At 40.8% G+C, this 27929-nt stretch overlaps 2 protein-coding genes, 1 non-coding gene and 2 pseudogenes across 4 annotated transcripts; 3 read left to right on the top strand and 2 right to left on the bottom strand.

Moving 5' to 3' along the window:
• Window positions 1-3712: 3712 nt before the first annotated feature.
• LOC113886053 lies at window positions 3713-4627 on the bottom strand (annotated as a pseudogene).
• A 6095-nt stretch (window positions 4628-10722) lies between these two features.
• Window positions 10723-11706, top strand: LOC113886398 (annotated as a pseudogene). Its single transcript, XR_003509434.1, has one exon. The product of XR_003509434.1 is annotated as an olfactory receptor 8B3-like (transcript).
• A 1178-nt stretch (window positions 11707-12884) lies between these two features.
• On the top strand, window positions 12885-13016 carry LOC113886617. Its single transcript, XR_003509501.1, has one exon. It is a non-coding gene; the product is annotated as a small nucleolar RNA SNORA71 (small nucleolar RNA).
• Window positions 13017-16160: 3144 nt separating this feature from the next.
• LOC113886441 (olfactory receptor 8B3-like) lies at window positions 16161-17093 on the top strand. The gene has a single exon (XM_027532630.1). The coding sequence runs from the start codon at window positions 16161-16163 to the stop codon at window positions 17091-17093; it is 933 nt and encodes a 310-aa protein (XP_027388431.1).
• Window positions 17094-25863: 8770 nt separating this feature from the next.
• On the bottom strand, window positions 25864-26832 carry LOC113886052 (olfactory receptor 10S1). The gene has a single exon (XM_027531989.1). It carries the CDS (start codon window positions 26830-26832, stop codon window positions 25864-25866), a length of 969 nt encoding a protein of 322 aa, XP_027387790.1.
• Between the last annotated feature and the right edge of the window lie 1097 nt (window positions 26833-27929).

Raw genomic sequence — 27929 nt, 5'->3', positions numbered from 1 at the left:
AGGAGGGAATCTAAATGCTTCCGCTTATTGTTCATGGACTATTTTCCCTTTGCACTACTGATGGGTTCTTCTTTTCGTGAGTAGAATGGCGGAAGTTCTGGAAGAGTACAGAGATAATATGGGAAGCAAACGACTTACTCAGTGTTAGCATGTCTATCGGCATATGCCAAGAGTTCAGGTGGAATGTACTTGCATTGGCTTCCCAGGCAGTGCCAGTGGTAAGGAACCCGCCTGCAAATACAGGAGACATAAATGACCTGGGTTTGATCCCTGGGTTGGGTAGATCCCTTGTAGGAGGGCATGGCATCCCACTCTAATATTCTTGCCTGGCCAGAGGAGACTGGTGGGCTACAGTCCATAGGGATGCAAGGAGTCGAACATGACTGAAGCGATTTAGCACACAATGACTTGCACTTAAATTTAGGGGGCTGAGAAAACTAAAGAGATTTTAATATTAATAATAAAAATAGTGTTTTAAAGATACTTGACAGATGTGGTATGTCTATCATTTCTTTCTTCTAGGAGGGGAGTGTTGGGGGATGTATTTTCTAGGGTTAGCTGAAATAATTAGTATAGCACAATTGGGAAAGCAATAAGCAACATGTTGACACCTTCCTGTTACTGTTCCTACAAAAATCCTCAATAACCCTTGTTCCCATAATAGATTGTTATGGCTGAAGTTGCCCAAAGGGTAGTGATAGTATTTGGAACTTAGAACAGTGAGTTGTTCTCGAAACAGACTAAATGTCTATGCCATTCAGCATATGCAACTTAAGAGCCTGCCATGTCCAGAGTGCCTGCTGGTTTTTCAGATGAGTTGCCTGAGACAAGAATATTTCTGGTCTTTCCTGTAATATGCAGGAGTCTTCCCCCAATGTCTACTTACACGTATTTATACATAGTGTCAGACACGACATCAATTTGTCTCTCATCTATTTCTTTCTATTTATCTATCATGTATTTTTATCTATCAATATTATTACCAAAATATGATGCTAACAATGATACTTGCAATCATAATGTGTTAGTAAAAGTGTGTTTGAATAGACCTAGATGTAATTGAGGTTCTTTCAGAGTCATACAGAATCATAGATTGCTAGAGCTGAAAAAATATTAAAAATTATCTAATTCATGGTTCCAGAGATGGGCTTAAGTGCTCCATAAACAATCTGAAATTATATACTAGATTTTATGTCTGTATAAATTATTTGGAGTGAAAAGGGTATATAGATTTAAAAAGAGATTCTCAAACAGATGCATGATTCCTCCAAATAGTAAAAACCATCTGATTCAGTTCTTTTATTTTACACATGAGGAAAATAAGGAAAATGAGAAAATCATTTGTTCAAGTGCACTGGGCAAGTAAGTTGGGACAACAGGAACACTGATCTGCTTTCTGGTTCTAAACTCCCCCCGCCCCCAACAATGGCACTTCTTGAAAATAGTAAGAAGAGAGCTGCATTGATTGGCTCCTACTTATCTTTCCATTCTCAGGTCTTGCTTCTCTTTGCCCCAAGTCTATCATGTTGTGTATCTTTCGTTTTCCTGAATATGCTTGGAGCACCTCTGGGACTCTGTACCTGCAGAAGTGTTATAGGGACCACCCAACACCCCTCTTAACCTGGCATACTTCTCTGTGATCTAAGGGGAGATAACACCTCAGGAAGTGTTCACCGTCCCTTTCCCTCTGCATTAAGTGTACTTCTCTTCTTTTTCCCATAGAATCCTTGCCTTTCACATTGTAATGCTTATAACTGCTGTGGTTTCCTTTTACTACCCTGGTTCCACTATAGACTGCAAGATCTGTGGGCAGGAAGAGTATTTATCAACTCTCTTCTAAATTACATGTGTACTGTTCATTTCTCTCAACCTCCATTGTCAAGTCTAAAGTCTTACCTAGCCCATCTGTTGTTACCTAGTTAATTCTTGAAAATCCACGTTTGCCTCCCTCTAATCAATGGTTCCTACAACGCAGATTGATCTTTTAAAATATGATGTGAGCAGTCCCTTGTTTAAAACTCTTCAAAGGCTTTACATGTCCTTTAAAAAGAAAGAAAGATGCCTATAAATTTTATTGATAAGATCTTGTCTGCATTGACCTTAACCCACCTCCCCAGTTCCACTCCTTTACAACATTTGTTTCTCTCAGCCACTTCTTTCTTTGCAAATACTGCTCACTTTTTCTGAACGCTCCTCTATTAATTTTTCCTGGTTAACCTCTTCTCAATCTCAGGCCTCAGTTTAAAGACCACTTCTTCAGAGATGTGGTGTTCCTTGATCTTTAATCCAAATTATTTGTCCTTATTACTCTCTTACAAAACTCAGCACTTTCCTCAAAAGCATTCCTCACAACTTACAACTACATATTGACTTATGCATTTAAGATGTTTTTTTGTCAACTACCCCGATGATACTATAAATTCTACCAAAGTGAAGCTATGTCTTCCTTGTTTTCTACAGTATCTCCCAAAGCTTCGTGCAGAGCCTAGATCAGGGAGCAGCAGCAGAGGTGGCTCTGGTGCAGCAGTGACGAGTCCTTTAGTCTCAGCTTTGTGCACAGCCTGACCCTAACCTTGCCCAGTCATGTGGGCAAGTGTGTCTTTAAAATGTGTGCCCTAGACATCTCCCTTGGTTCACCTTAGTCCTATCCCTACCTAGTTCAGTGCCTAAAACATATTATTTAATAATATTTCTTAAATAAATGGTTATCCCCATATTTGGAGTCTATTAGGTAGAATTTGACTTGGGAATTAGAAATAGCTAAATATTTCTTGAGAGTCACCTGGACAGCAAGGAGATCAAACCAGTCAATCCAATGGAAGTCAACCCTGAATATTCACTGGAAGTACTGATGCTGAAGCTGAAGCTCCAGTCCTTTGGCCACCTGATACAAAGAGCTGACTCACTGGAAAAGACCCTGATGCTGGGAAAGATTGAAGGCAGAAGGAAAAGGGGATGACAGAGGATGAGATGGTTGGATGGCATCACTGACTCGATGGACATGAATTTGAGCAAGCTCTGGGATATGGTGAAGGACAGGGAAGCCTTGTGTGCTGTGGTCCATGGGATCGGAAAGAGTCAGACATAATTGAGTGACTGAACAACAACAATAAATAGTTTTTTGGTCTCAGCATTTTTCCTATGTGAGATTGTTTCAGGACCTGCTAGTCACATAAAGAGTATAACACAAGAGAATCAAACAGCTCATAAACATTTGTTATCACAGCCAGAATTTGATTTTCTGATACGGGGATCCTGGGTAATCTTATTTGTCATATCCAGTCTAGATGCAAGGCCTCAGAGGGTCTCTTACTCCCCTCTAAGCTGCAAATCTGAATCTCCATATTTTAGCATTTCTGTTTGGCTTTATGACCTACCATCTTGAAGCAGTAATAGGTGTGCTTAAGCACACACGTGTGAAGAAAAAGAGGAGCAGCCTCTGTGAATGGAGGCTACATGTTTAAGCACCTCAAAAGAAACATGTCATCGCCAGAAGTTTGAAACTTGACCAAATGGATCAGTTTTCTCTGTGTGAAGATTCAAGGGAGGAAAGCGAAGGCTGATCTCCACATTGCATATTTATGAAGACCTATTTCATTATCTGAGAAACGTACAAGGTATTGCCTATGTGACCTGAACTTCAAATATTTGCCCACTCTAGTAGGAATATTTCCTTTTACACATGACCCTCATGGTGTCTTGCAGCCATGGGTCAGTTCCACCTGAGGGCATCTCTCAGAGCTCACTTCACCTTCTCATTGCAGAGGCTGAAGATGAACGGTTTCAGGAGGGGCATGATGATATAGTTCAGGACCGAGACCCCTTTGTTGAACAGCATGGACTGAGTCTCTGGCAGATAGATGTCGAGAAAAATGGAGCTGCTGTAAGAGATGATCACCACTGTAAGGTGTGAAGCACAAATGAAGAACGCTTTCTTTCACTCAGCAGTGGTCCCTGAGAACAGTGGAAAGAATGCAGGTGTAGGGAACTGAGGGCAGTGTCAGCGAGTCCAGCAACACTGACGTGGATAGCACGAAGGCCAGCAGCCCCAGTAGGCAAGTGTCTCCACAAGAGAGCCTCAGTAAGGGCTCACCGTCACAAGAGAAGTGGACAATACCGCTGGGGCCACAGAGTGGTAGGCTGACCGTGAGGACGGAGTGGCAACGGACACAGAGAAACCCAGCTAGCCAGGAGGCCAAGTTGGGAACCGACATGACCACTCATCAGGGTCTCATAGCAGAACGGGTCTACAGATTGCCAGGAAATGATCCAGAGACGTGACAGCTGAGAGGAAGAAGTCGGTGGTGCCTAGGAGGAAGTAGAGGTAGGACTGGATGATGCAGCTGGCAAATGAGATGGAGCGGTCCCCTGGGAGGATGACAAGCATCTTGGGAACCACAACAGACATGAGCAGCAACTCCAGGAAGGACAGGTTCCACAGGAAGGAGGACACCTGTGTGTGCAGGCATTGGTCCATCCAGCTGAATCCAGTGATGAGTAGGTTGCCTGTGGTAGTTACAATGTAGACCACTGGCGGTCTTGGGAAAAACAGGAACTGCAGAATATTGCTTCTGGGGAAACCCAGGGGGACAAACCTTGTTACCTGAGTCCAGTTTTTAGGGCTCATTTTCAGTCATCCGCAGGGTAAATGGAACAGAAATTCATAACTGGTCCACAGTGACCAATCCTTCAATCAATCAATCAATGAGATAATACCTCATGCTTAGCAATTTCTTACATTCTGACACTTAATCTGTATTTCTGCCTGTGGGTTACTTACAAAAAGAGAAACAGATTGTGATAGCAACCAGAATACCAGTAATAACACAGATGATATTGAGCACCAATTACTTATTAGGAAATTTACAGCCAGTATCTCCTCTCTCATCTGCCCTTGAAGACAGGTAGTGCTGTGCTCATCTTGCAGATAAGGAAAGGATGACTGAAGTTTAAGGAACTCTTTTATGATCACTCAGAGTCAGAGGCATGATTTCATGCCAAGTCTCTGGCTCCAGTACACATACTACTGGACCTATTTCACTGAGGCTTATTTCACATGAGTACTGTGGTTTAGGGGAATCCAGAAGAGTAGAGGGGTCAGAGAACACCTTACAGAATAAATGCACCTCGAACAAAATCTTATTGGTTTTAAGAACTCTTCTTTTAGTGTTTGCAGTCCTTCTGTGTCTTGGCGTAATATAAAAATAATAGAATGAAAGTTTGGGTTTTCAGTGTCTTTACAGATTTTATTTTTCTTAATCAGCCAGAGAGCCACATTGGATTGGACTGTTCAGAGCCCTTGTCCTGTCATAAGGTTTTTTTTTTTTTTTTTAACCAAGACTTCCCTCTTTAGGTTAGAAATAATCCCTCTTCCTAACCTAAAGAGGGAAGACTTTGTTAAAAAAAGAAAGAATCAACAACAACAACAAAAAGAGTTGGCTCAGTGGTAAAGAATCCGTCTGTCAGTGCAGGAGATTTAAGAGACGTGGGTTCAATCCCTGGGTCAGAGAGATCCCCCAGAGAAGGAAATGGCAACCCAATCCAGTATTCTTGCCTACAGAATTCCATGGACAGAGGAGCCTGGTGGGCTACAGGCCACAGGGTTGCAAAGAGTCAGACATGACAGAGTGACTGAGCATGCACTTGTGCATGCTTCAATAAATCTGGAAAAACAAGTCTACTTTTTTTTAGCCCAAGGACCAGGAAAGGGGTAGCCAAGTAAGATAGAAAATTTTAGTACAATAACCACCATACCATAGACCAACCCCAGGGAAAACCTGTAGCTAGCTCCCCCTCCATGACAGCAAAGTTCAAATAGGAATCCATAGACTGCCTCTCTTACAGGATGTAATGATTGCCCCAATACTTTCTCTGGTGGTAGAATCAGAGAATGCTATGTAGAGTCAGGGCTTTGATTCTCACTGGGTGACAAGAGCTCCCTACATGGTGTGAGTGGAAGCCATTGAGGGAGCCTGAACTTCCATCAATACCCGTCAGTAATGAGGGAGTCCTTGTCCTCCATGAGGTCATGTCAGAGGAGGACTTAAGGGGAATCAAGACTCTTATTTTTAAAAAAGAAAATGTCAGCCAAAAAATAGAAGATACAATGTTATACTGTGTATGCTTCTATTAAATAATATAACATAAATCTTGAAATGATAAATTTACAGAAATGGAGAACCTGGTTGGTCATGGTTGCCAAAGGTTTAGAGAAGAATAGGATAGAAAGAAAGTGGTGTGGCTTTGAAAGGAAAAATGGGTGTGATGGTTGGATGGCATCACTGACTCAGTGGGCATGAGTTTGAGTAAACTTCTGGAGTTGGTGATGGACAGGGAGGCCTGGTGTGCTGCAGTCCATGGGGTCGCAAAGAGTCGGACACGACTGAGCAACTGATGAGGGAAAAAGTGGGTGTCAAAGGGAACATGAAGAAGCCTTGTGGCAATGGTAGAAACAGTATTTTGACTGAATCAATGTTAATGACATAGCTGTTATATTAAAAAAATACAATATTGTAAAGGTAAAAATAAAATAAAATAAAATAAATTAAATTAAAAAAAAGCTAAAAAAATTAGTAGCAGTCATCTGTATAAAATTAGTATCTGATAACTTGCTTTATTTTGCTTAAAAATTATAATATAACCTCAGTTATACATTTAATTTTGAAAATATATTAGTTAATATTTCTGGGTGATTGTAGCTTGTTAGCTTAGTGTCACATAATCCTGCCAATTAAAAATCCATTTAGTTAAAATACATCTTTATGTTTTATGCATCTTTATCGTATAGTATAAATTTTTTATTACCACTGACTTTGACAAGTTAGAACATATTGGGGTTGAGATACTTAAAAAGGAGTCAAGAATGAATAAAATTGAATGTATAATTTTTATGAATATTTCCACTATTTTCTGAATTTTTCTTCTGCTTGTAGTAACACTATAGTTTATCCAAACATCTAGGCTACTATTTTTTGGAATTTTTTGGTCTTCTATCATCTTTGTGAGAAGTCCTGATGAATCTTTCCTTGGAATATATCTCAGTGAGAGGGTGACCATTTGAGAGTTACACCTGAATTAGGCTAACCTGATGGTTATGGAGAGAGAAGAAAGAAAGGGAATGAGAATTTTGCTGTGTAGGTATAAGCTCAGAATTGCTCTATATTAATTCCATGTTTGCTTATATTTACAGTGGCAAAAATGAAAGAATGATTTTTCAACTCTAGTGTAGAACCCTGGCATATAATTCTTCTTGCAATGTGATTTGATATACTATAAAATTAGAGGAAGTATTTCTGTCTATTGTATTGCCTAAATAAGATTTTTTAACTTTCCATAGAAAACACATTTTAATAAAGTTCCAAGTTCTTTATCATTGCTGAAGTCAAGGAATGTCTACCTTGTGGGATAGAGTTCAACTTTGGCTTGAGGAATTTTTGGTCCCCTAGTAATTGTGAAGGGTCTGAGAAAAATGACTGGGACTCATTTTAGTGATGATTGGGTTTAAGAGATTATCCTAAGTATAATACTCACAATTTGGGGAATTTCCCAAGTATTCTTCTACCCTCTGCCCTTTTTCTCTTTACTTTCTCTTATTTAGTTTACTTAACCCCATGGCTTTAATCTCTATGGAAACAATCCTCAAACCTTCTCATGTTCTGACCTTTCTTCTTACTTTTAGCCTTTGTTGTTCAGCCACTAAGTCATGTCAGACTCTTTACCACCCCATGGACTGCAGCACACCAGGCTTCCCTGTGTTGAACTATCTCCCAGAGTTTGCTCAAACTCATGTCCATTGAGTCGATGATGCCATCCAACAAAGTGCTTTAGCTTTAGTTAGGCATTTGCCCAATTGTACACTTTTACTTGGATGTCCCCTGGTGGCTCAGCTGATAAAGAATCCGCCTGCAATGCGGGAGACCTGAGTTCTATCCCTGGGTTGGGAAGATCCCCTGGAGAAGGAAAAGGCTACCCACTCCAGTATTCTGGCCCAGAGAATTGCATGGACATGTTAGTCCATCTGAAAGAGATGGGAATACCAGAGCACCTGACCTGCCTCTTGATAAATCTGTATACAGGTCAGGAAACAACAGTTAGAACTGGACATGGAACAACAGACTGGTTCCAAATAGGAAAAGGAGTACCTCAAGGCTGTATATTGTCACCCTGCTTATTTAACGTATATGCAGAGTACATCATGAGAAACGCTGGGCTGGATGAAGCACAAGCTGGAATCAAGATTGCAGGGAGAAATATCAATAACCTCAGATACGTAGATGACACCACCCTTATGGCAGAATGTGAATAAGAACTAAAGAGCCTCTTGATGAAAGTGAAAGAGGAGAGTGAAAAAGTTGGGTTAAAACTCAACATTCAGAAAACTAAGATCATGGCATCTGGTCCCATCACATCATGGCAAATATATGGAGAAACAGTGGAAACACTGACAGATTTTATTTTCTTGGGCTCCAATGTCACTGCAGATGGTGACTACAGCCATGAAATAAAAAGATGCTTACTCCTTGGAAGGAAAGTTATGACCAACCTAGACAGCATATTAAAAAGCAGAGACATTACTTTGCCAACAAAGATCAATATAGTCAAAGGCTATGGTTTTTCCAGTAGTCATGTATGGATGTGAGAGTTGGACTATAAAGAAAGCTGAGCACCAAAGAATTGATGCTTTTGAACTGTGGTGTTGGAGAACACTCTTGAGAGTCCCTTGGACTGCAAAGGAGATCCAACCAGTCCATCCTAAAGGCAATCAGTCCTGGGTGTTCATTGGAAGGACTGATGTTGAAGCTGAAACTCCAATATTTTGGCCACTTGATCTGAAGAGCTGACTCATTTGAAAAGGCCTTGATGTTGGGAAAGATTGAAGGCAGGAGGAAAAGGGGACGACAGAGGATGAGATGGTTGGATGTCATCACCGACTCAATGGACACGAGTTTGAGTAAACTCTGGGAGTTGGTAATGGACAGGGAGGCCTGGTGTGCTGATTCATGGGGTCGAAAAGATTCGGACACGACTGAGCAACTGAACTGAACTGATTGACAGTTTTAATAGCTTCCTATCGTAGACCTGCCTCCAGTCTTCCTTACTCTAGTCTGTTCCTGCCAGTGACCACGTTATTACTTTCTAAGTTGGCATTTTGATTATTTCAAACCTGTGTCAAAAAAGAAATGATTTTGAATGGTTCCTAATGATCTCCCTAATGAGCTGACCTTGATTTGAACATTTGGAAGCTTCCTGTGTTGATCCAAAACTGCCTTCTGATCTGAGTCTATGCTGCAGACTTCTGAGAAGAGGCACTGGGGCCTCTGTAAGAGGAAGTCGTCTGTGTGACATTCAGGGAGGACAGAAACTTGTATTTTCTCTGAGTTCAGTAACTTTGATCTACAAGGCTTATAGATGGCCACTAAGACTTTACCCATGACCTTCACTACCTCACTGGTGTTTGTCCAGTCCCACACTCAGGCCTACGAGGAAAATCACTAATACTATATAAGCCTTTGCCCATGGGGCAGTGCTTCTGCTGTGGTATCCAGTCTTGGTCCCCAGGGAAATGAGGAAAAGGGGTTCTCATTCATTCATTTTTATTAAATGAGTATTTATATAATACCTACTGTATATGTGTGGTTTTACTCTAAGTTGCTATAAAAACAGTACTGAACAAAACAGACAAAATCTCTGCCCTTATGGAACTTAGGTTCAAATGCATGTGAATGTATGTGTTTGTGTTGTGAGAAGACACACCAAATAAACAAATAAGTGACTAGTGTTTCTTAAGAGCTGTGGATGCAGGAAAAGTCACTGCTTTTCCATTTGAGGATGTGCTCCATTTGGCAACAAACCAAAATGTATGCAAAATGGGTTACTTCCAATACACACTGATATTCTAGTGAACTCCTCTTAAATGCAGAGTGGGTAATTTTTCTTTCTTACAAATCATATCTCTGGGGAAAACACAATGAAAACCTAAGACTTCTTAATCAGGTCCCTAGGATTTCCCAATTCACAATAACCCCTGGGTCATATTAGCAGGTGGCTCCCTGGGCACCAGCAGATGCTATTTCCACCCCCTAGACTGGAGAGGACACTCTGGCAGAGCCACCATCAGAAATCGTGACCTGTAACTCATGTCACCTTAGAGCCTGGTGTACTGAGGTCTGTGCTCTGACTCTCTCAGTCCGAAACGCACTCAAAACAAAAACAACAGCAAAGAAGAAGAATCTCTGTTCTGGGCTGTTCATCTCTAAAATTCATCAGAACCACTTGAGAATAAGGAAGCAGAGTTAGCAAGTCCCAACACTGAAGTCTCTGTGCAGAAGGGTGAGTGTTGAATCTTATCTGTCCAGTTACTCATCTTCCAAACCTCATCTGTGGAAGCCAAGGATTCCCTGAAATGACAGCTTTCCCTCTGCTGAGATGACCACTGATCATTGGGTCTGGTAAACTGTCAGAGCAGAAGTAGAGCAGAGATGCTGTTGTCATGAGGCTAAGGTCACTGAATCTTACCCTGTAGAACTTGCCCGTTAGTGTTTTTAATACACATCTTTAAAAATTCCCTCAGCCTTTTTGTAAAGAAGAAGAAAAAAAAAAAGATACAGAGGGTTGGGCTGGGGTTCCTTCTCACATTCTTGGTCTCAGCCTCATTAGAGTGGGATTGGGTGGAGAGAGTGGGGTACTCATTTTAATGTTACCCTCTGTCCTGTTCCCACAGGTATGTCCTAGGGAAGAATGGCCCCAGGGAATGAATCTTCAGTGACTGAGTTTATCCTGCTGGGTTTAACACAGCAGCCAGGACTCCAGCTGCCTCTCTTTTTCATTTTCTTAGCAGTTTATGTGGTCACTGTGGTGGGGAACGTTGGCTTGATTATTCTTATTGGTCTGAACCCTCACCTGCACACTCCCATGTACTACTTTCTCTTCAACCTTTCCTTCATTGATCTCTGCAACTCCTCTGTCATTACCCCTAAAATGCTGATGAGTTTCGTAAGCCAGAACATCATCTCTTATGCAGAGTGCATGACTCAGCTCTGCTTCTTCTCCTTCTTTGTTATTGATGAGTGCTTTATTTTGACATCAATGGCCTATGACCGATACGTGGCCATCTGTAAGCCCCTGCTCTACAAGGTCTCCATGTCCCATCAGGTCTGCCTCATGCTGACAGTGGGTGTATATGCGATGGGGCTTGTGGGTGCCATGGCCCACACTGGGTGCATGCTGCGACTCTCCTTCTGTGATGGAAACATCATCAATCACTACATGTGTGACATTCCTCCTCTCCTCCAGCTCTCCTGCACAAGCACCTCCATCAATGAGTTGGAGATTTTCATCGTGGTGGGTGTCAATGTCATAGTGCCCAGTGTCACCATCTTCGTTTCTTACACCTTGATCCTCTTGAACATCCTTCGCATCCGTTCTGCAGAGGGCAGGTCCAAAGCCTTCAGTACCTGCAGCTCCCACATAATTGCAGTTTCTCTTTTCTTTGGATCAGCAACATTCATGTATCTCAAGCCTTTTCCTGCTGGGTCTCTGGATGAAGATAAAGTGTCCACTGTTTTTTACACCATTGTGGGGCCAATGGTGAATCCTTTCATCTACAGTCTGAGGAACAAAGATGTCCATGTTGCACTGAGTAAGACTATTAGGAAAAGGGTGTTCTGAATAGAAATTGTGTTAGCTGTTGATGTCAAATTTTAGTAAGGGCACACAATGTATGATGATATGGAGAAAAGAATTAAAATAAAAAAGCAGGTGATTTAAATAAAAAGAGAAGCAAAGTTTTTTATGAAAACCACTTTATAAGAAAAGATAGTATAAAGAAGAGGAGAATCAGCCATTCATCCTTTCATAGAAAGTAGGAAAGTACTGGGTTGGACAAAAAGTCCAACCCTATAATTCATTCTGTCATGCTCCAGCTTATTTTCAGAGATTATAAGGTTTTAAATAGAAAAAAGTGAATGGTGATGAATCCAGAAACACTAAGATTTTGAGATTTTTGACTAAGGTATGTCCAGAACTCCTGTGAAGCTTTGTCAAGGACATTTGGACTTTGTGGACTTCAGATTCAGTAAGTTACTAATTTATTTAATAAACCTCTATTGAAATTGCTGGAGAGGATTTTGTCTGGTAGATTCCTTTGTTTCTCAGAAAAGAAGATGAGGAAAATACTTCTCACTATTGTCTCTATCTTCTCAATTTAGTCTTAAGAAAACATGGTAAAGGGAGATTGTTTTTCGATCTCAGTTCAAGGACAAAAAAACTCAGATAACCATTTATAGCAGTCAGGAATGAAAAAGGTAATGTTTTATTTTATGTAAAATATATCTATTCTGCATACGGTAATGTGTATATTTCCATGTTTCTCTCAATTTGTCCCACCCTCTCCTTCCCCTACTGTGTCAACAAGGCTGTTCTCATGTCTGCATCTCCACTGCTGCCCTGAAAAGAGGTTCGTCAGTACCATCTTTCTAGATTCCGTATGATGTGTTAATGCACAATATTTGTCTTTCTCTTTCTAACTTACTTCACTCTGTATAACAGGCTCTAGGTTCATCCACTTCATTAAGACTGACTCAAATGCATTCTTTTTTTTTTTATAGCTGAGTAATATTCTATTGTATATAAACGTACAACTATTTCTGTATCCATTCATCTGTCGATGGACATCTAGGTTACTTCCACGTCCTAGCTACTGTAAAAAGTGCTGTCATGAACATTGGGGTACATGTGTCTCTTTCAGTTAGATTTTCAAAGGGTATATGCCCAGTATTCATAGTTACTTATATTTTTACTACAATGCTGCCATATAGTTTTATTACAATGATTCAGGTGTCCTGGGGTAACTGAAGGTCACTGAAACTTTTAAAGGAGGAAGGGACTCCTGCATCGAAAGTGATTGTGGGCTGCCCGTGCCCTGGTCATCGATACTGCAGGGAGAGGAGTCTCTGAAAGACCTGTCCCCGTGTTTGAAGAACCCAGCCGTCCCTTCCAAACCCTGGAGCTTTCACACACTAGTTTTTTTCTCCTGCCATTCCCTTCAGAGCTTAGACCTCGTCTGGTCCCTGGACTTGCAGGGGTTCACTTTGTCTTTGAAGTTCAGGGGCCTCTTGGCAGAAACCAGTCAACACATTTATTCTTGGTCTTCACACTGGAATAAGTTCATGTAGTGCGAAAGAGCATGGGGTGGGGAGGAAGGGCTGTAAACCGTGGCTTCTGCTCTGTGGACTTAACAGGAGTGGAGGACAACCTGTAATGTATTATTCAAGACAGCCTGTGACTGACATGCTTGTTGGTGTGGCTGACAGAGTCACCAGGCCTGCCATCAGCAGAGGGCTGATGACCTGCCTTTTGAAAAAAAAAAAAATTAAAAAAAAAAAAAAAGAAGGAAGGGAGAGTTGTGTGCTTCCAGAACTTATCCTCCAGTTGTGTATATGGCCAAATAAGAGGGAGTATGTGAGAAAAGCTAGAATTGTTACTGGAATCATTACATTTCAGCATTTAGTTCAATAAAAACCTCAAAAGTACCTGAACTTGTGTGGTGGCTAGGGGAAAAGGATGGAAGTCAGTGTGGCTGTTGACCCTAATGCTGAGCATGTGAGAAACGTGAGAAACACTCGGAAGGCTTTCACCAGAGAACAATGTAACTTACAGAGTTATTTATGCAGTGCCTACTGTGTGAGTTAAAGTCACTCAGTCGTGTCCAACTCTTTGTCACCCCCATGGACTACACAGTCCATGGAATTTTCCAGGCCAGAATACCGGAGTGGGTAGCCATTCCCTTCTCCAGGGGATCTTCCCAACCCAGGGATCAAACCCAGGTCTCCCACATTGCAGGAGGATTCTTTACCAGCTGAGCCACAAGGAAAGTCCCTGCACTATTCACAGCAGTACAAGAGAAGTGGCAAATAAGACAGAAGAGATGTTAGTCCTCATTTATAATTTATAAGGAGACACAGGAATTAGAGAGAAAAATGGTGAGTGGTATGATGGAGGATTTACAGAAAGTTTGGAGAACATATATGAAGACAGCTGGCATTATTTGACTGTATACTACATGCCAGGTACTGTTCTAACCATTTTTTGGTATTTTTTTCATTTAATCATCAAGATAACCCAATGAAGGAGATGCTATTATTATTATCAATATTTTCAGTTCAGTTCAGTCACTTAGTCATGTCCGACTCTTTGCTACCCCATGAATTGCAGCACACCAGGCTTCCCTGTCCATCACCAACTCCCGGAGTTCACTCAGACTCACGTCCACCATCTCATCCTCTGTCGTCCCCTTCTCCTCCTGCCCCCAATCCCTCCCAGCATCAGAGTCTTTTCCAATGAGTCAACTCTTCGCATGAGGTGGCCAAAGTACTGGAGTTTCAGCTTCAGCATCATTCCTTCCAAAGAAATCCCAGGGCTGATCTCCTTCAGAATGGACTAGTTGGATCTCCTTGCAGTCCAAGGGACTCTCAAGAGTCTTCTCCAACACCACAGTTCAAAAGCATCAATTCTTTGGTGCTCAGCCTTCTTCACAGTCCAACTCTCACATCCATACATGACCACAGGAAAAACCACAGCCTTGACTAGATCCTGAGGTATGGAGAGTTAATCACTGTGTCCAAGTTAGTAAGCATGGGGGTAGGCCTCAAACTCATACCCTCTAACTCTATAGCCCCCACTCTTTTCTACTATGAGAAATGATTGATGACTCAGTTAATTAAATAATATATTTAAGGACCCAGCTGGAACCTTAGGTAGATATTTCCAGTAGGTGTTTAAAATGTAAAAAATTTAGTAGGGAGAAAGGCATTTAGCATTTTCTTTTTGAGATAATCCATGAGAGACAATAAGTGAAGTGAATTACTAGAGGCTTTGTAAAATTTCAAGTAAAGATGTGAAGAAACCCCTAGGTAGACTCTGGAAAATTTCCTCTTAGGATCTGGGAAGACACAGAGAAAGAACCTGTACAATAGATTTTTCTAAAGTGATGAAGATGATAGGAAGATGGGAGCTTACTTTTGCCTCTTCCCTGGGGGATGTACAATCCCTGGAGTGATGTGTAAACTGGATTAATATATTGAGTCTCTAAGGACCTAGATAGAGAACACTGTAAATGTAAATCCCTTACTTCTTTTTTACATATAGAATCTATTCACTGGGGAGAGACTGATCAAGCTTCCACCCTGTTTATAACCAAGTGTGCTACATCATTAAACTCACAGTCAGTCTTCTGTTTATTATCAAGTGGCAAACCTGATAACAACGCTGTGAAATTTTCCTTACTGAGTGAGAAGACTCAAAGTCATAATTAGAAATTAATATTTGTAGTTCAGAAAGATTTCCAGGGCATAATCTGAAATTAAGTCTGGGCTGCTCAGACTTTTCATTTTAGAATCAAATGAACCAGAGCCTCCACTGCCTTTCAAGGACAAACACCAAGGGAGAGCTCTAAGGTTTCTGGCCACATAAGGGTGAGTTTCTGAATTCTGTTGACATCAGACCTGCCACTTTCCTGTCTCCCCCTCTCCCCACCATATTGTGCAGTCATGAGATTCAAGTGAAACTCTTAGGAGACTATATCGAAGGGGATCAGAGAGTGTTCAGAGGTTAGGAGGTGCAGAAGTATCTCAGTCAGTAAGCTCCTTTTCTATGGACAGACTCTCACTCTTCTACTTGGGCAATAACTAAACCTCCTCTAGCATTCGGTCCCTTAGTCTTTGGTTAGAGACAATCTTCTTGGTTCCAACTCACACCAGATCTAATCTGCACCAGAAGCCAGCACCATGTAGCTGGGGTCTCTGCCTACAATTTTGCTGATGAGGAGAAGGCTCAAGTGAATGAAGAAAAGGTGAAGTTAGAGAAGGACTTTCTAACTTGATCCCTCTCTCTTATCTCTTCGTTTTTCCAGCAGGCATGTATCTGTATGGCAGCATTGCCTTCTCTCTGTAGGCTGTTTGTTATGATCTTTGTTTTATTTAGCTTATCAAGACTCTAGAAAGGGAAAGCCCATGGTAAAGGCAGATTCTATGGGCCCAGGTTGGCCTAGTGTCAGACATGCTCAGTATGTACATTCTCTTGTAGGATGAGATATTGTCAGAAGGACTGAGCTGTTCCCCAAGGTAAATATTCTCTCCTGTGTCCACAGATTTTCTTAGGGAGGAATGGCTCCCGGGAATGGGTCTTTCGTGACTGCATTCATCCTGGTGGGGTTAACAGATCAACTGGATCTCCAAGTTCCCTTGTTTTTCCTGTTTCTATTAATGTATATGGTCACTGTGATAGGAAATTTGAGCCTGATAATCTTAATTGGGATACATTCACATCTACACACCCCCATGTACTTTTTCCTCCTTAACTTGTCCTTCACAGACCTCTGTTACTCTTCAGTATTTACACCCAAAATGCTGATAGATTTCTTATCGAAGGAGAATATTATCTCTTACATGGGGTGCATGACTCAGTTCTACTTCTTCTGTTTTTTTGTTGTTTCTGAATGCTATGTGCTGACATCAATGTCCTATGACCGCTATGTGGCCATCTGTAAGCCATTATTATATAATACTGCCATGTCCCCTAAAGTGTGTTTCAGCCTTATGCTTGGTTCCTACTTGATGGCATTTTCTGGTGCCATGGCTCACACTGGATGCATGCTGAGACTGACCTTCTGTGATGCAAACACCATCAACCATTATTTCTGTGACATCCACCCTCTGCTTCAGCTCTCCTGCACAAGTACCTATGTCACTGAGCTGGTAGTTTTCATCATGGCGTGCATCAACATCATTGTGCCCAGTCTCACCATCTTTGTCTCTTATGGTCTCATCCTGTCCAGCATCCTCCACATCAAGTCCACGGAGGGCAGGTCCAGAGCCTTCAGCACCTGCAGTTCCCACATCATTGCTGTTTCTCTCTTCTTTGGGTCTGGGGCATTTGTGTATCTCAAATCATCTTCTACTGGATCTTTGGATGAGGGAAAAATCTCTTCTGTCTTTTATACCAATGTGGTTCCCATGATGAACCCCTTAATTTACAGTCTGAGGAACAAAGATGTTAAAAGTGCTCTGAGAAAAACCCTGAGGAGAAGAAAGTATTGATTAGAATCAGTTTCTGTGTCCAGGTCATAGGATGGGAGAGATTTTGTGTGTTTATTCACAGTATTTGTAGTGGCAACCTTCTTACCATATTTATTTCTCATCATAGGGAAGGAAATTTAGTCTTCCGTCAAGTTGTTTCCAGTTTCTTAGAGTAGATCATCTTTCTTTTATTACTACTTTAGCAATATCCTTTCCTTTTCTTCATGTTTCCCATTTAAAAATGACATAAATAAACTAACATATTTTTTTTTTTTTTGCCACCCAGCATGGCTTTTGGGGTCTTAGTTCCCCAACCAGGGATTGAACCCTTGCCCCCTGCAGTGGAAGTGCAGAGTCCTAACCACTGGACCACCAGAGAATTCCCTTCTATTTATTTTCCTTATTGTTATTATGGACTTTTTTTTTCACTTGGAAAAAGATGAATGTTTCTGCTAATGATCAATAAAGTAACACTAGTGTGACTTTATTAGAGAAGGAAATGGCAACCCACTCCACTGTTCTTGCCTGGAGAATCCCCGGGATGGGGGAGCTTGGTGGGCTGCAGTCTATAGTCTATGCAGTCTATGGCTGCAGCTTGGTGGGCTGCAGTCTAAAAAGTCTTTTAAAGTCTTTAAAGTCATTGATTTTGAATGTTCAATAAAGTAACACTTTCTTAAATGACACTTATGCCACTGGAAGCATGAATCAGACAACCTGTCCTACCTTTTTCTTTCTCCTTACAGTGGTCAGGCATGTGATTTCTCCAAATGCCATTGTTTCACCCTTATAGGAGATTCCATAAAGACTATCAAAGATACTCCACTTTGAAGCTGTATACATTAGTCATTAAGCTACTTTCATGCTTATCTCCAGTATTTCATATTTATTTTCTATATTCAAAGTAGCACATCAGATTTTCAATATGTATTTATTTCATGAATACAATACTGAATACTGAAACTCAGAGAAGTGTAATTATTTACTTAAAGTCACACAATTTCTTTATGAAAAAATCTGGGATAAACTATTAGCCTTTTGATTTCAAATGTACTACTCTTTCTAGTATACTTTCTGTGTACTTCATTTTATTTGTATTTTAGTAAACATAAGGTAAGGCTTCCCAGGTGGCTTAGACAGTAAAGAATCCACCTGCAATGCAGGAGACCTGGGTTCGATCCCTGGGTTGGGAAGATTCCCTGGAGAAGGGCATGGCAACCCACTCCAGTATTCTTGCCTAGAGAACCCCCATGAACAGAGAAGCCTGGCAGGCTACAGTCCATGGGGTCACAAAGAGTCGGACATGACTGAGAGACTAAGCATAGCATAGCAAACATAAGATATGAGAAAACATTTGTTTTGAAAGCTGACTTTTTCTGCAAAAAAAAAAAAAAATATTTTCAGGATCTTATAATTCAGAGAACAGGCATTCCTAAGAAATAAGTAAAGCATTTCTTAGGAATGTGTCATTAGTCCATGGTCTAATAAAGAAGGCCAATAAATAAGAGGTTGCCGGGGACCAGCCCCGGCTGATCCAGGGTATTCGAAGGAGAGACGGCGTAGGCGAAGATCAGGAAACAACTGCTTAATTAAACGTTAATTAAGGATATAAAGAGTAATAGAATGAGGATAGCTCAGTAAAATTCAGTGAAGAAAAGAGGCTGAATAATTCAGCCAGAAGGTAAGAGAAAGAACGACATGGTGAGACCAAGTTTTGGTGAACAAGGCCCGCACTTTATTTTCCAAAGTAGTTTTTATACCTTAAGTTATGCATAGAGGATAATGGGGGAAGGGGTAGAGTCAGGCAGCAAGCCAGGCTTTCTTCCTGCAAACTTATCATATGCAAAAGCTTAGGTGATTTGCATCATCTTCTGGCCCAGAGGCCTGTTAACATTTTAAGACCTTTTCTTCAGAAGACTTATTTTTCTCTAAAGGTGTCTGGTCAGGAGCCACCCTCCAAAAGCATTAGATAAAGTTGCATTCCTACAGCGCAAAGATGTGGTGGGCTATAACAAGAAAAAGAATTAACTCAAGGGTCCCAGGTTACAAACATTAAAGCTACTACTTACACCAACTATATTAATCAATACACTGCCAGGGACACAGCAGGTAAGGGATATGGAAACTTAGCAGCAAACATTGGCCCAAAAAGTGAAAATCCCTTCACCAATACAATTTCTAATCAATCTTTTAACTGCTCAAAGGAATCTGTATTTAGACAGTTTAGAACATCTCCTGCCTCTCACAGTTGGGAGGCTCTGAGCAATCACATGTGGCCGGAAAAACCTATTCAGGCAGGCTAGAGGATTTCCAATGGAGTTTGTAGGTTAAACAGTGTCACACTCAGGAATTATTAACTGGAGCTGTAAGCTAACTCTTTTTTCAGAGAGGTAGTGGGGGACAGCCCCCCGTAAAGTCAGAGGTGTAGGTGAAAGCACAAAGCAGAAAGTAGGCAGACTCTGGTTTTGGGTGTAAATGCTCGAGAATTTCCAGGGGGACTCCTGAGGCTCGATCCCGCCTTTGCGATCCCGCCTTTGCGTATGCCGAGCCTCCTTCCTCATGACCTTTGTCATGGGCGGAGTTCCTCACGCTGGCTACCGGCAGTGATAGAATTCCAGTTGAGCTACTCCAGATCCTGAAAGATGATGCTGTGGAAAGTGCTGCACTCAATATGCAATATGCACTCAATATGCAATATGCCGGCTCCCCGCAAGAGGTACCTCACACAAGGCCAATAAATAAGAGGTCCCTCAGTAGGGAATGGAAAATGAGATTTAGAAGTCACACTTCATCCTGAATTTGTTTCCTTATCTGTACTTAAATTATCCTCCATTGTCCATAAAGCTTTAAAAAAAAAAAGCGAAAAAAGTTAATTTTGAATAAAAAAATTGCAATTTGGGGCAAATAGATTTTGGTAGCAGCCCAAACAGTGTCCCAGCTCAGGAGTAAAATCAAAGGCTTTTAGAGGTAAAGAAGGAAAGTTGGCACTGCAAAGAATTTTAATTTAAGGGTTGGAGACAGAAGCTAGTCTTGGCTAAACAGGATTGAGTACTAGCTATCACTTGCTATTGTTTTGTCGCTAAGTTGCGTCTGACTCTTTTGCGACCCCATGGACTGTAGCCTGTTAGGATCCTCTGTCCACGGGATTTTCCAGGCAAGAATATTGGAGTGGGCTGCCATTTCCTTCTCCTCCATAAAGCTTTTATTAAAACTTATAATACACAATGACCACACATTAATAGTAATTTGGAGGATGAAGACCAATGGCTATGGCCACATCTGTTGGGAATCAGGTAGAGAGAGGACAGTATCTTAAGGAGATAACATAGTGATTTGTAATCAAAACTCAAGTTAGAAAGAAAGAATAGAAAATAAAATTATGAGAAAAGAAAGCTCTTTCTATGATTTTCTTCTTCTTCTTTCTAGAAGGCTCTAGAAATATTATGGAGGTCACAGGATTTCTCTGGAAACCCTTTAGCTTATTTGGTACTTATAAAATGTTGAACACACATTCCTGTTTCTTGGCTTCCACATGCTACTCTTATGTGGATTTTAAAGTACAAAAGCCTCAAATTTCAGCTGTGAGAGCAATGACTATTTGAAGGAAATATTTGGGGAATAAACTAAATTTTGAACAAGATGTCTTTTTCTTTTGAGGTACTAGGAAAAAGAAAACCACTCAAAAATATGATGTGTTGAGACAATTTAAACATGTCCGAAAATAACTGTAGTAACATTTATTACTTTACTGTTTTCCAGTCTCCATACAATATTTAGATATTTTGAAATTTAGTATAGCTGGATTGTTGGCTTGTTTTTAGATGTTCAATGTTGCTAAATTCTTGACATAGTTTTACTGACCATTCATATCCCATCCCCTGATCCAATATTAGTATGTTTGATTTTCACTTAACTAGTTCTATGTATGTGAAATAATTGATCTTGGTTGAATTTTTTTTTTTTTTTCATTTTGCTTTTCTTTTAGTAACTGTTCTGATAAAATTACTTTCCATATTGAAGGGAAAATATATCTCAATAGGCAAACAGTATCTTGCTATTTGGGAGCCTTTGCAGACATTGCAGATTGTGTTCAATATGTTATATATTTTACTAGCATTTGAGGTGACTCAAAGAGTGGGTTAAAACTGATGGTTGATCTTTCATTTGATGAGACTCAAAATACAAATGAAACCCGTTTCAATCTCAGAAAAAAATCTTTAAAGTTAGCTTTCAATAATTAAAAAAGATGCATGTACCCTAATGTTTGAACTTCCCAGGTGGCACTAGTGGTAAAGAATCCACATGTCAATGCAAGAGACACTGATTTGATCCCTGGATTGGGAAGATGCTCTAGAGAAGGAAATGGAAGCCCACTCCAGTGTTCTTGCTGGGGCAATCCCATGGACAGAGGAGCCTGGTAGGCTATAGTCCATGGGTCTCAGAGTTGGACATGACTGCATATCTAAGCACCTCAATGATCACAGAAGCACTATTTACAATAGCCAGGACATGAAAGCAACCTAAATGTTCATTGACAGAGGAATGGATAAAGAAGATGTGGTACATATATACAATGGAATATTACTCAGCCATAGAAATGAAATTGGGTCATTTGTAGAGATGTCGATGGACCTAGAGTTTGTCATACAGAGTAAAGTAAGTCAGAAAAGAAAAACAACTATCATATATTAACACATATATGTAGAATCTAGAAAAATGGTACAGAGAAACCTATTTGCTAGGCAGGAATAGAGATCCAAATGTAGAGTGAACATGTGGACACAGTGGGGGATGGGGAGGGTGGGACAAACTTGGAGAGTAGCATTGACATATATACCCCATGTATAAAACAGATAGCTAGTGGAAGGCTGCTGTGTGGCACAGGGAGCTCAGCTTGGGGCTCTGTGATGACTTAGAGTGGGATAGGGGTGGGGTGGGATGGGGTGGGGTGGCAGGGAGGCTCAAGAAGGAGGAGATATATTAATATGTATACATATAGCTGATTCACTTCACTGTATAGCAGAAACTTAACACGACATTTTACAGTAATTATACTTCAATAAAAAATTATCTCATTCCTTTAGATTATTTTGGAAATGATTAATCAGAAAAACAGATATACCTACAGATTGTAAAAGTTAAGGGTGGCTAAGTTTTAATAGAGGCAATTTAGTCTTTTAGTTAGTGCCTTTAAGTACTATATAGCTATGTGGACTTCTTTTAACAAGGAGGAATACATGTGAGGAAACAAGTCAGTTATTCTATATACATAGCATAGAATTTTGAAATGGGATAAAAGGGGTTATGAGGGAAAGTATGATTCTATTGAAGTTGGCACAGCTGAGAATCAAACAGGTAAGTCATGGGATTCTTCTGTGCCTGTGTACTAGGATGGAGCTGTTTTTAGGTCAGTCCAAAAGCTTTGATATTGTAGGCTTAACAAAAGTGGTCTTCCTAGTTAGGGACCAGAATGTTCCCTGATGACATCATGAATGTGTTTAATGTGAACTTTCTCTAAGTGGGCTACTTTTGTTAGGATCAGGTTTGGAATGAGTATGACGAGGGTGCACTGTGATTAAGGGCTAAAGAAACGAGAAGTAAAAGTGGTTCTGATAATTCCTGAACTTTACTGAACCCCATTATATACTTCTCCTTATACGGCCTTGCCCCCAACACACAGAATGTCTTTAAGTCTTGTATTTTATGAGATCACTGCCTAACATCAGTTCATGATACACACCCACTTTTAATCTTTGCAAGCTCATTCAGGTAAGTGGTTCTTTACTCCAGTGCCTGAGGGGCAAGGCTGAGTAGGAACTACTTGTTGCATCTAGCAAGAGGAAATGGCTGTTGATTCATTCACCCATTTGATTATGTGACTACAACGAACAAAACATGCATTTAATATCCATTGTTGGTGATATGTACAATGAGCTGTATGTCACAAGTGAGAGAAAGTCATCGAGGCTGTTTTTCTCTTTAAAATGTAGTGGAGTTGCAGGCTACCCATGGGTTGAATGTGAGATCAGTTGTTTGTATTCAAAATTCTTACTGAAATTTGATTCTGGTAAATTGACGTACATATTGAGGACAGACACAGCGTTTCCCCAAAGCTGGCACAATTGGTTTTTCTCTCAAGCTCTGGGACATTTCCCTGTGTAGTCAGCCTGGCACCAGCTGAAGTTGTTGCTTTACATGCTGGGTCTGGTGTACAAAATAAGCACCTTTAAACATTAAAGCTCACTCAGTGGAGACATCTTATGTTCTGAAGCAGAGACACCCTCTTGCTCAGTGAGTGGGAGGCTGGTGGAATCACCTGGGCTGTTTGAAGACTCCCTATGCCATGAAGTTCAGTAGACCCACTTCACACATTAATAGAGAGAACTTGCAGGGTGTCACAATTGTTCTTAGAGGTCGTGTTGCAGTTTTCTCTGCACCTTTGCATCTGTCAGGCTGTGTGTTCCTCAGGGAAGGACAGTGAGGGAGTTAGGGAAGGGGATCCTAGTTCCCATCTCAGGGATGATGAAACTGAGGCTCAGAGATGTTCATGCTTGTTCCAACTGGCAATTTATAAGTGGTAGAGCTGAGACTAGGACTTGGGTGTTTTTTTTTGATTCTAAATATGTAAAGTTAAAAAAATATACAGAATTTACTATATACTTTCAAAAATCAGTGACACACAAACAATGATTTTAGTGAGTAAAAGGCATCTGAACACAGACAAAGGCAAAATTCTAAATTAAGAAAAATGTAAAATATCTTCACGTTTCTTTCACAGTTTATTGCCTAATTTAGAGTACGTGAACAAATTTTATACTTCCCTGCATCCATGCGTGCTAAGTTGCTTCAGTCATGTTCAACTCTTTGCGATCCTATGGACTGTAGCTCAGTAGGCTCCTCTGTCCATGGGATTCCCCAGGCAAGAATACTGGAGTGGGTTGCCATGCCCACCTCCAGGGGATATTCCCCTCCAGGGGATATTCCCCACCCAGGGATCGAAGCTGCATCTCCTGCATTGGCAGGCAGATTCTTTTTTTTTTTTTTTTAATTTAATTTAAAATTTTAACTTTACAATATTGTATTGGTTTTGCCATACATCAACATGAATCCACCACAGGTATACATGTGTTCCCCATCCTGAACCCTCCTCCCTCCTCCCTCCCCATACCATCCCTCTGGGTCATCCCAGTGCACCAGCCCCAAGCATCCAGTATCATGCATCGAACCTGGACTGGCGACTTGTTTCATATATGATATTATACATGTTTCAATGCCATTCTCCCAAATCATCCCACCCTCTCCCTCTCCCACAGAGTCCACAAGACTGTTTTATACATCAGTGTCTCTTTTGCTGTCTCGTACACAGGGTTATTGTTACCATCTTTCTAAATTCCATATACATGCGTCAGTATACTGTATTGGTGTTTTTCTTTCTGGCTTACTTCACTCTGTATAATAGGCTCCAGTTTCATCCACCTCATTAGAACTGATTCAAATGTATTCTTTTTAATGGCTGAGTAATACTCCATTGTGTATATGTACCACAGCTTTCTTTTTTTTATTTTTTATTTTATTTTATTTTTTTAAAATTTTATTTTGTTTTTAAACTTTACAATATTATATTGGTTTTGCCAAATATCGAAATGAGTCTGCCATAGGTATACATTCATTTCTGATCTAGCTTTTGCTGTTTATTTTCTTGCGCTTCCTTTAGGTTTCAATTACTTTTCTTTCTCTAGTTTCTTAAATTGGAAGCTTAGTAAGATATTTTTCTTTTCCTATTAATAACATATGCATTTAATGCTGAATATTTCACTTTGATCTTTGTTTTTGCTGCACCCCATAAATTTTGTTAAGTTGCATTTTTTTGTTTAGTTTAAACCTTAGCTTGTATAATAAGCACTCTTGACTTCTTCATTTTGCTTTGAAAGAAATGGGAATATCCATTTTTCAGCGAGCACTTAACATAAATATATTATTTAGCCTGCCTAAAATTCTACTAAGTAGTTAATTTTAATCTTACTATATTAGAAGAACACACTGAAACAGCAAGTTATTATAAAATATGCACAAGATTTTATATCAAATGACAAGTGGAATCAGGATTCGAGTACTGGTAGTTCCACCTGATGTCAAGGTCCATGTCTTTCTATCACTAGTTATAAACCACGTGGAGTGGGAAAATAAAGACAATGACACTTTCTAAGCGACCTTGGGCAAGTTGTTTTTCTCCTAATAGTTGTATTTTATCATCCTAAAAACTGTCGCTTCTTCTTTTAAACTGGAGATACATAGACAAACATTGTCTATACTATACTTTTGTAACCAGCATTTTAAAATATGTTATATTTAACACAATTATTTCATAGTTAAAAAAAGATATACTTGCTAAAATAAATGAGGCTGTGAATAGCATTTCACATACCTCTGAGCCATAAAACCTAGGTGGTAGAGATTTTCTGGGATCACCCGATCCAGCCCTTTAGTTTTCTGCATGCCAGGAGGCATGGCAGGATCTTCGTTCCCCGACCAGGGGCTGAACCTGCATCCCTTTCAGTGGAAGTGGAGTCTTAACCGCTGGATCGCCAGGGAAATGTCCCAGCCCTTTGGTTTTAAAGATGAAAAGTTTGTGACAGACATTGACACCAGTCAGTTGGCTGAAGTGAGGGGAAAAAAGGTCTTGGCTGAGCTGAAACTCAGTTTTTCTCATTTCCACCTGAATGATGCTCCTTTCCATTTTGACACGGAAATAGACGCTTTCTTGGCGGGCAAATGAAGAGAATCGCAGTGTAGGTTAGCGGAGCAGGCTGCCTGCTGGAGAGTCTCTGGAGCCTTGGCCCAGAAGTCTTCGCAGAGCCTGCTTCACCTCTGTGTTCCGCAGGGTGTAAATGAAAGGGTTGAGCATGGGAGTGACTATGGTGTAGAAGACGGTAGGGGCCCCAACGCCTGCCCCACTGGAGCGAGGCTGCAGGTAGATGCAGACCGGGGGCATGTAGTACAGGAGCACCACCGTGAGGTGGGAGGTGCAAGTGGAGAAGGTGCGCTTCCTGCCTTCCGCTGTGCGGATGCGCAACACAGCTGCGGCGATGAAGACATAGGAGATGACGATGAGTATGAGGCAACCTGCAGCCACAATGCCAATGTTGGCAAGCATGACAAGCTCATTGACAGTGGTGTCTGCACAGGCCAGCTTCAGCACTGGCGGGATATCACAGAAGAAGTAGGCGATGTGACGAGGCCCACAGTAGAGCAAGTGGAAGGTGAGGCAGGTATGGAGTGCGGAGTGCACCGCACCCATGGTCCAAGTGATCCCAGCCAGCCCTGCGCACATCCGCCTGTTCATGGCCACCGGGTAGTGCAGGGGTCGGCAGATAGCCAGGTAGCGGTCGTAGGCCATGACTGTGTACAGGAAGCACTCGGTGCTGGCCAGGAAGTGGAAGCAGTAAAGCTGGATAGCACAGCCCTCAAAGGAGATCACCTTTCCATCCGGAGTGAGGAGGCCTGCCATGACCTTGGGCACTGTCACCGTAGACAGACATGCATCTAGGAAGGAGAGGTGCGCCAGGAAGTGGTACATGGGGGAGCAGAGGTGAGGGTCAGAGCCCACGGTGATGAGAATGAGGAGATTCCCAGTCACGGTGATGCTATAGATGAGGAGGAAGAGCAGAAAGAAGAGGCTAGGATGTTCAGCTGTGTACATCAGACCCTCCAAGAAGAAGAAGTCCACCACGGTCTGGTTGGGGTCTTCTGTCTCCCTGATCATCTTCTCAGGCAGGAGAGGACTGACATCAGCAGACAGAATAAGTAGCCATTTGCCTTCCCTGAAGTGTCATTAGCCAGTTGGTTCATGTCATGGATATACATGTTCAGTTAACTCTTTTGGCCTGTTCTGGTGTTTTCTTGCTGCCCTTTCAAAATGAGTCTTTTAATATGGGAAACACTATCTTTTTGAGGCACACAAAGAACTGTAAGGATTATTTGGGAAAAGTACACTCCCTAAAAATGGCAAGAAAAATACAGATTATAAATCTTACTCTCATGGAGCCTATATATATATATATATGCATATATATATATATATATATACATATATATATATATATATATATTTTTTTTTTTTTTTGCAGAGTTGGAAACTGTGGTTCCTCTGCTCCCCTGATTTACTCTGCTGTACTGCATATGTGGATGACCAGGTTCTTATTGCTTTGAGTCATCAGGGAGTCACATCTCATCTTCCGGGAGACTTGTCCAGAGTCTGGGAGCTATTACATCAGCCAGGAACACAGCAGTCCCATGCATTCTTCATCCAGAGGGAGTTCTTTAGCCACTCACAGTCAACTCTCAAGTGTAGGAAGATGAAGCCTTAGAGAATTGAGTTAATAATTACCACAACAGATTGTTCAGTTTCATTTCAGTCTCTTCCTGTAAACCTTTATTTCAGCCTTTTGGGAAATGTTTTCCTGTTCCTTTGTTTTTAAGCCTAAAATGAAATTTAAGTTTTCTTTAATTCTTTCAATCTGTTAACTCTTAAACCTAATTAGATGTTAAATTATATGAAAATTTTCTTTAAACTGCTTATTTCTGCTGTATCTTCAGTTCTATAGGTTTTACCTAAGACTTCCTCTGCATATTTCATACCTAAATTTACACAAAGGTGTTTTATGTCTTAACTCTCAATTCTCTAATATATCAAATGTTCTGTATTCCACTTTGTCAGTTTTCTTAAAACAACATGTTTAATTTCTCTCTCCCCTTTACTGTTCCTCTCTGTCTAAGGCATAAATTGACTCTCTTTTCAATATGCAAAACTATCTGCAAGCTAATTCCATTATAAGCACAAAATCTTTATCTCCTGCAGTC

This window comes from Bos indicus x Bos taurus, chromosome 29 (assembly GCF_003369695.1).
Source record: "Bos indicus x Bos taurus breed Angus x Brahman F1 hybrid chromosome 29, Bos_hybrid_MaternalHap_v2.0, whole genome shotgun sequence".
NCBI classification, from domain to species: domain Eukaryota; kingdom Metazoa; phylum Chordata; class Mammalia; order Artiodactyla; family Bovidae; genus Bos; species Bos indicus x Bos taurus.
Note: the sequence above shows the minus strand (reverse complement) of the source record. Positions and strands in the feature narration are given on the sequence as shown.

Bases quoted from the DNA above. Each gene is read 5' to 3' on its own strand.
- LOC113886441 (XM_027532630.1), top strand. From the start codon at position 16,161: ATGGCTCCCGGGAATGGGTCTTTCGTGACTGCATTCATCCTGGTGGGG.
- LOC113886052 (XM_027531989.1), bottom strand. From the start codon at position 26,832: ATGATCAGGGAGACAGAAGACCCCAACCAGACCGTGGTGGACTTCTTC.